General features: G+C 43.2%; 1 protein-coding gene across 4 annotated transcripts in view; it reads right to left on the minus strand.

The window, feature by feature from the left end:
* SCAF8 (SR-related CTD associated factor 8) overlaps positions 1–6,004 on the minus strand; it is a 149,899-nt gene extending 143,895 nt beyond the window's left edge. For all 4 annotated transcript variants that reach the window (XM_031504360.2, XM_031504361.2, XM_077782160.1 and 1 more), the window contains exon 1: positions 5,612–6,004. In XM_031504360.2, the coding sequence (XP_031360220.2) occupies positions 5,612–5,641 (30 nt within the window). In that variant the 5' untranslated portion in view covers positions 5,642–6,004. The remainder of the gene's footprint in view (positions 1–5,611) is intronic.
* Between the last annotated feature and the right edge of the window lie 1,643 nt (positions 6,005–7,647).

Consider the following 7,647-nt stretch of genomic DNA (forward strand, 5'->3'; position numbering starts at 1 on the left):
TAATGTTCCTGACAGTAAACAGGATGCTAACAAATTCTTACATATTCTGTTGCATCTTAAGGGAATTCATGTAAATATTCATGCTTTTTTTTTTTGAGAAGCACTACAGGATTATACAGCAAACTAAAATGGAAGACATTTTTCACAACCACCCCAGAGTTTAAGAATGAAAAACAGAAACAATTTTTCAGATGTATGAATGATTGCATGCAAATGCATGTATCATTTTTTCTTCTGACAAAAGACAAAGTAAACCAGAAGCTCGCATCCCAATTTGCTACAATAAAATTTACAAGTATCTGACCATATATGGGGCAGCAGATAAAAAAGAAAAAAGCTTGAAACTTATCACAGCTGCAGAGTCCTTCAAACAGCAGAGGACATGAAAGAAGGCAGTACTCTCTTTTATGGCTAGTAAAATATAGTGACAGAGAAAACAGATACAGGTTTTGCCATTGTCACAGCAGCTAGAAAAAAAAAACCCTGCAGATATTTCAAGTACTTCAGCCAACATGAAACATGCAGCAGAATCCAAGAAAAATATCTTGAGAGGGAATAGCTTATGTATCTTCTTACAGTTCCTTAACCTAACTGCTAGTATCTACTGGCACTAAACAAAGCCCTGGCTGCTAATTTTATAGAGCATCCTTTTCCCTCCACTTTCCCCAGCTATTTAGTATCTTCATGAGGCATACCATTTAGTATTTTTCAGCATCAACTGGCATTCTTTTATGAAGAACCCACCTCATTGACTTAGAATATGCCATTTAAATAAAGTGGTCTGAAATAGAATATTTAGTTTAGCTATCTGTACTTTTATGCACCCATACTCCAATACTCAGTATTTAAAATGTGGGTCATTTCCAAGGGTCACATTTCTGAAATTGTAGACCACTAACTGTTCCTCACTGACCCTTAAAATATACCTTCCAAAGAATTGTCATGATAAAGGTGGACAATATAAAATGAAGTGCAAATGAAGTAGCGAGACAACAGCATTAGCAATAAATTATCAGTGTCTGCCATTTCTCTACAGCTGATCAATTTCAGAATGACAAGTGATTCAAAAAGCAACAATAGCCACTTCATGCATCATCCTACTTGACTCTCAAAAGCATTATGCATACCAAAAGCTCAGGGTATTTTAGAATGAACTATGCAAAGACAATCATTTTCATTATCAATAATGGCTGAACACCAACTTAGCAATACTGCAGAAGTTTTAATTCTGACTCTCAGACCCTAAAAGAGAAAAGGCACAACAATCCATACCATCTTTAAACAAACTGTAATCGCTGCCTTAACATTACAGCACTTTACGCGCATGCCACTTTAAGATGTCATATATTCCAGGTCTCCCTGATGACACTTAAGTTTTCTATTCAATTCCCCTGTACATGAAAGTATCAGAACCCAACTGTACAGACAAGAGAAACTGAGCTTTTCATACAAGACACGCTCAAGTGAACAAGGTGTTTGTGAAAGGAATCAGAAGGCACATGACCTTCTTGTTCCTGAGTTTCAAGGGACCAATTTCACCTTACTCTATTTTACCATTTTTTAAATATACAATTGTTCTTTTCTCAATTGCCTCTCCAGTGCCATAATATACTGCATTGCCTGACAAATACAAATACAGCTGAAATTTGTGGCACTAGACGATAACAACTATTGTGCACTGGATTCAACAACTTAAATTCCAAATCTAGATATGCTAATTCTCCTGAGTAGGTTTCACCATTACTACTAACTTTCTAAATGGCTGTAAATCAAAGATGCAAGTAACAGTCTCAGCAACTCAAAATGAAAACAATATTCAATTATTTGATCAAAGCATGTATAACTTTACGTAGGAGATATTTCTGTTTTGTTTTTAAAGAGAATGCAAAAACGAACACATCAGTAAACATCGTGAACAGCAAAACATGATGAAGCTCATACATGAAGAGATGTGTGCCTGTATGTGAGTAAAGATATTGATACACTTTAAACTATTAGAAATGCTACGTTTAATTGAACAAGATCAGCGAGTTACTATTGCAGTTTTTAAAGAAATAAATATCTAAGTTGAATTTGCTCTATCTTTTCAAGATTCCTATTATTTAATTATTAGAGATGCAGTTAGTATGGCTAAACAAAGCGTAACTTCAAATATTCAGTCAGTGTTTGTACTTAAAAATGAATTTGTGATCTCTGTTCCCCTTAAAATAAATTACAATCTGGTGACTATTTTTTGTGACTGTAAAACTATTTTTTCTACATGGTGTTAACATAGAAATAAATTTTTAAATAATTAAATGTGTTTTAAAATTAAACATCCATTGGTCTTCTTTTTCCACACAGTCTTCATATTATAAAGTGAAAAATCATTTGGCTTGCCACTGAGAAAATGGCAAGTATTGCAAGAAAACTCTGTGGAATATAGCACTCAAAACCAACTTCAAGACCAGCACCTGAAAGCAATATGACAGTGGCCAGCTAGAGTTGATGATGCAGCAGGACTTTAACACTGAGCCAACTAAATAACAAATACTGAATTTTAATTATATACACCTGCAATTAAATCATTGTCATCTAAGCACTGGAACTGAGGATACACTACTTGCCTCTAGTCCATTTCAGTTCCTCTTCAACAAAATACATTTTATAGAACATACAGAGAATTTTAAACACTTGACTAATTTTATTCTGTCAGGATCTGTTCTTGCATCTGATTTTGTGCTTTTCTGATAAATCTCAGGGCCTAAACTGAGGCCTGGAGGAAAATGGCTCTGCAGTGGAAAGCCTTTGTGGTGCCAACTGTAGCAAATGATAAACTCTGTGGTACAAAACATTGCCAATTACCTCAACACTATACTAACTCAGTTGTGTATTATTCTAATTTTCAGTTGCCAAGCAATTTTTAAATAGGAAAATGTCAATCATTACATGAAAACAATACTGAGCATGTTTTATTTAGGAGCCTTATTATTTCTCAGCTTTAAATTTACCTTTCCCAAGACTTGAAAAGTTAGGGCTAATTATATATCTAACTAGGTACAGCAGAGACAGTGCTACGTATCATCACTAGACATTGAACAGCTTTCTGCAATAGCTGCCATGATTTCCAGTACTGTTCAAATAAATTAGAAATGCTTTTTTCTAATTAAATTAATGACAAGACTATTTTAAGCACTTCAATCCTGACTGCCATAAAGGATAGTCACCTACAAGACATTGCTCAGCTCATATACAATTCTGGAGTTAGCTATGCTCCCTAGATGGATAGACGCCTTTATTTTAGCATTACTGCAGAATCCAAACACAACTCCTTCCTTTAGAAAACCAAATAATCAACCTGCAAAATTGAGTGTTTAACTGTATTGAAATGTTCCTTTTAAAACATCATCTGGTTCTCACCAATAAGTTACATAAACGTTGTAAAATCCTTAATTGAATGCAAACTGCATAAGAAAAAGTACGGTAAAAGTTTTTATACAATTTATTCTGTCCCATCTGCTGCTAAATTTAATTTACATCTATTTTAAGCCAGAAAACTGTAAAACAGGACTCAGATGTCAGTTCTGGGATTTAACATGACCTTAAAACATAATATAAACGAACAACAGGACTTTACAAGTAATATTTACAACCAATATTTTGTAAATGAATCAAAACCATTTAGGAACAGCAATATATAGACTCATACACTTTAGCTAATTCAAATATTTAGTGATCATTTCACAGTTCTAAATTGCAAAGTGTGTATAGATAAGTCCAACCAGAGAAAATGACAGAAAGTTAAGTTAAAGTTCAGTTCTGCACTGGGTACAGAGGTGTTAAGAGTGGCTAGCAATGACACTTGGGATTCTTTGACTGTACCAAGTCTGGTACCATTTACTTCCAGAACCAGAGTTTGTTTAGTCATGGCATCTTTAAAACCTTCCCATCATTGTAGCCCAGAATTCAAATACAGAGGTTAAATCAGAGATACTGTCTATTTATACTACAGCAGATAACTTGGTTAAAATTACACTGCCAGATCCTCTGCATTTTCTTTTCCAACAACTTACTGTCTACCATTTCGAAGGATTTAGAAAATTTAAGGCATAATCTAAAGCTCTCCTCTTCAGCACAGCTGCCACCTTAAGTCTCAGACTTATTTTTACAGTACTTATACCCAAGTGCTCAGCAAGTCAGTTACAAGCTGTTTTTCAACATGTAAAGGAAAACTTCTGCTCCTACTGATAGGTATATAGAAGGAAAATGTTCTGAACAATTTATGTTCTTCTGTTCTTGTGACCAGATTCTTCCTTCTCCCTTCATAACAATATAGCAAATGTGCCAATCAAGTAATAAAATAGGAATATTAAGAATTTGAACTGCATAAAGTGCAACACCTAGAACTGCACATCTAGGTTAGAGCTGTACAAGTGCTCCTGAGTTACTGGAGAGTACCTGCTCATTTCAGAAATCTATCTTACAGTGCTTGCAGAAACAACAACATGGTTGCCACACTGTTCAAATGAAACAGCATTACTTACAACCATTAAAACTGTACTATATCCTGCTGGGACTAGTGAGAGGGCAACTGGGAGCTTCAGCAGGTGAGCAGTCTGTAGAAGTATACATTGTAACATGAACTGATACTATCTACTATCAATATAAGTTAAAAACTACTTCGTAAAATATAGGACTTGGTAAGAAAAATATGTATTTGTTTTTCTTGCACGTACATTAACTTCAAAATACAAATTATACTTTCACAATGGCAGCAACAAAGCGGAGTTGCCACAAGAACCTTCTTACAATAAAACAAACATTAGCTCTCCGCACAAAAGAGAAACCAGGTGCAATATGAACACCTCAGCCTATATGTATGTATGTGCTCTTGGGTTCCGTAGCCTGCTCTCCGTAGCACAGTGCTTCAATGCAGGATCTGAGCTCTGTGCAGCATGCAGGGAATGTCTGCTTCCATCCTGACCACTGCAAATACACGACTCTTAAACACGAAGACGAACCTCCAGTGCCTTTGTATTCCTTTCCCCAGATTTTTAAAGCTTAGCTGCACGAGGTGTTAGAAGTGCGCGCTGGCGGGGCTCGGACACACATGTGAGGAGGAAGAGGGCGGCAGGAGAGACGAGGGCAGGCACAGAAGGGCACAGTCCCCGTGCCCGGCGAGCCCGGACCCCCCCGCCGCCCAGCGCAGCCTCCTCGGCCGCTGCGTGAAGTTGGCCGGGCATCACACGCCCCACCGCAGGCCAGACGCGGGGAAGAGATCTCCTTCTGCTCCTCTTCCTCGGCCTCCTCACGCGTCCTCCTCTTCCTCCAGCCCGCCGCCAGATCTATTCTTCCCCTTCAGCCGCCCCCAGCTTCACGGCGGAAGAAGCTGGGGGGAGGGGGCTGTCTCCACCCTCCCGCTTCCCAGGGATGGCGACAAGGGCCCTTTCCCGCCCGACGCGGGGGGAGCCGCGGACCGGCCTGCGGAACGCTCCCGCACCCCGGGCCCCCCGGAGCTCCCCAGCTCCCGCAGCCTCCCCACTGCGAGGAGGGGGCAGGGAAGGCGCCGGGCCCGGGCCCCGCCCGCTCCCCGGCCCCGAGGAGGGGAGGCCGCCGGCTGGGGGTTACACACCTCGCTGTTAAAGGCTTTCACAGCCTCCATGTCGCGGCGGAGGCGGGAGCCGGGCGGCTTCTCTCCGCTGATGGCGGCCGGGCCGGGCCGGGCCGGGCCGGGGCAAGTCTCGGTCCGTGCGTGCGCGCTCCTCGCTCAGGGGCCGCCCGGCCTCCTCTCCATGGCGGGTGGCGCAGGGGGTGGGCGCGGGGGGACGCGGGCCCCGCTCGTTTCCGTCTCCTCCTGGCCCCGCTTCCCGCCCGGCGGCGCCGCCGTTCCCTTCTCTCTCTCCTTCCCTCCCTCCCGCGCCCGGCTCCGGGCGGCCGGGCCGGCAGGAGATGGAGGAACAACGCGCGGCGGCTGCGGCGCGGGCGCCAATATGGCGGACGCGCGGGGGCTCCTCGCAGCGCAGCGCCGGAGCGGCGCAGGCGGCTGCAGCGCCCCCTGCCGGGCAGCGCCGGCACCGCCGCCCGCGCCGCCCCGCGCCGCACGGACGCTGCTGGGATGGCGCCGCCCCGCCCCGCCCCGCCCGCTCTCCTCCGTCTCCTCCCTCTCCTCCGTCTCCTCCTCCTCCCGGCGCGGGTGGGAAGGAGCGGCTTACGGGAGAGAGGTGTTGGCTGCTGCTGCTGCTCGTCACCGGGGGGCAAATCCAGGACTTCTTCAGCCACCCTTTTCACCGTTTCGAGATCACCGAACTGTTCGCCTTCTTACGCCTGGCCCGCTGAGCCTCCCTCTCCCTGCAACAAGGCCCGCCGGCGAAACTGGGAACGGCATGCAGGCTTGAAAAAAGGCAACGGGAAAAAGAATCAGCGAGACGTAAAAGGGCAAAAATATTCCAAATTCAATAAGCCCACAAGCAATCAGTACTATTTATCAAGAGGAAAGGAGAAAACCCTGACAATCGTACTGCAAATCAGTCACAAGCCTCAGTGCACTTGCTACATGAATATTATAACTCAACAATTCCATACCAAAAAGTCTCCAAACCCATCACCAGGCGTTAAGGCATTTCTGTTTGACTACCCAGGACATCTTGTCAGGTTAAGTTTCGGACAGGGTGCACTTCCCCATGCCAGACCTGCAGAGCACCTGCCTCTCCCTGAAGCACAAACGCGTTGCTTAGCTGAGAAATCCCGGCAGGAGCAGTTCTGTCAAATAGGAGGACTTAGTTCCAGGGCATAGATTTTTGTTCCCTCAAACACAAAACCACCACATGACTCACCTTTGCCAGGAAGAACCTCAAAGATCTCAGAAGCACTGAAGATGAAAACTTAGGTTTGTCTTTAGTTGCTACTTCTCCCTGCTTGGTTATGTGCTTTCAACTCTACTGACACAGTAGAGATATGTCATCTCCCATCTGAATTGTATTTCACTATTTCCAGTCACAGCTCTAAGTCAGGCTCTGGATAGACTGTGCTTTCATGGTCTCAAAAGTGCCCCTCAGACCAGAGCCACAAAGGCTCTTCACGGACAGTGAAAATCCCAATTCAGGTCTGAGTCAGAAACTTCAAACTGAAATGTGCTTTATTCAACAAACAAGGTAACATAAATTAAGATAAGCCCAACATTGGAGAGAGACCTGAAATCCAACAGCTCCATTCTTACAGAAACAAGAGAGATTACTAAGTCTTTTTATAAAAGGAATTTGAAGTTCTTCCTGTCTTACTCCCCAACAGGCTTTCTTAAGGAAAAAGTCCATCTCTAGGAACCACCCTTGTTGTAGTATCAGGCCACCAAGAGGGTCAGGAAACAAAAGCAAATAGCCTGTGAGGATGGGAGGACTGTGTCTGTTCAGACTGAAAAAAAAAAAGCAGACGACCATGGGGTAGGAATGACACCCAATGCCCGCAAAGTAAAATGACTGAATAAGGCTCAATGACATTTGTTTTTAAACAATTGAATTAAGTTCTTTGCACAGCAGATCAAGAGGCAGTAGTCTTCACTTAAAGCAGGGGGAGTTCTGACACAACCCAAGAAAAACCTTTTCAGTTGCAAAGATGGCTAAGCAGTGGAATAGGTTTTCCAGACAGGCTGTGCAGTCTCTAGCCCTTTATGAA

Source organism: Lonchura striata, chromosome 3, assembly GCF_046129695.1.
Source record: "Lonchura striata isolate bLonStr1 chromosome 3, bLonStr1.mat, whole genome shotgun sequence".
Taxonomy (NCBI): Eukaryota; Metazoa; Chordata; class Aves; order Passeriformes; family Estrildidae; genus Lonchura; species Lonchura striata.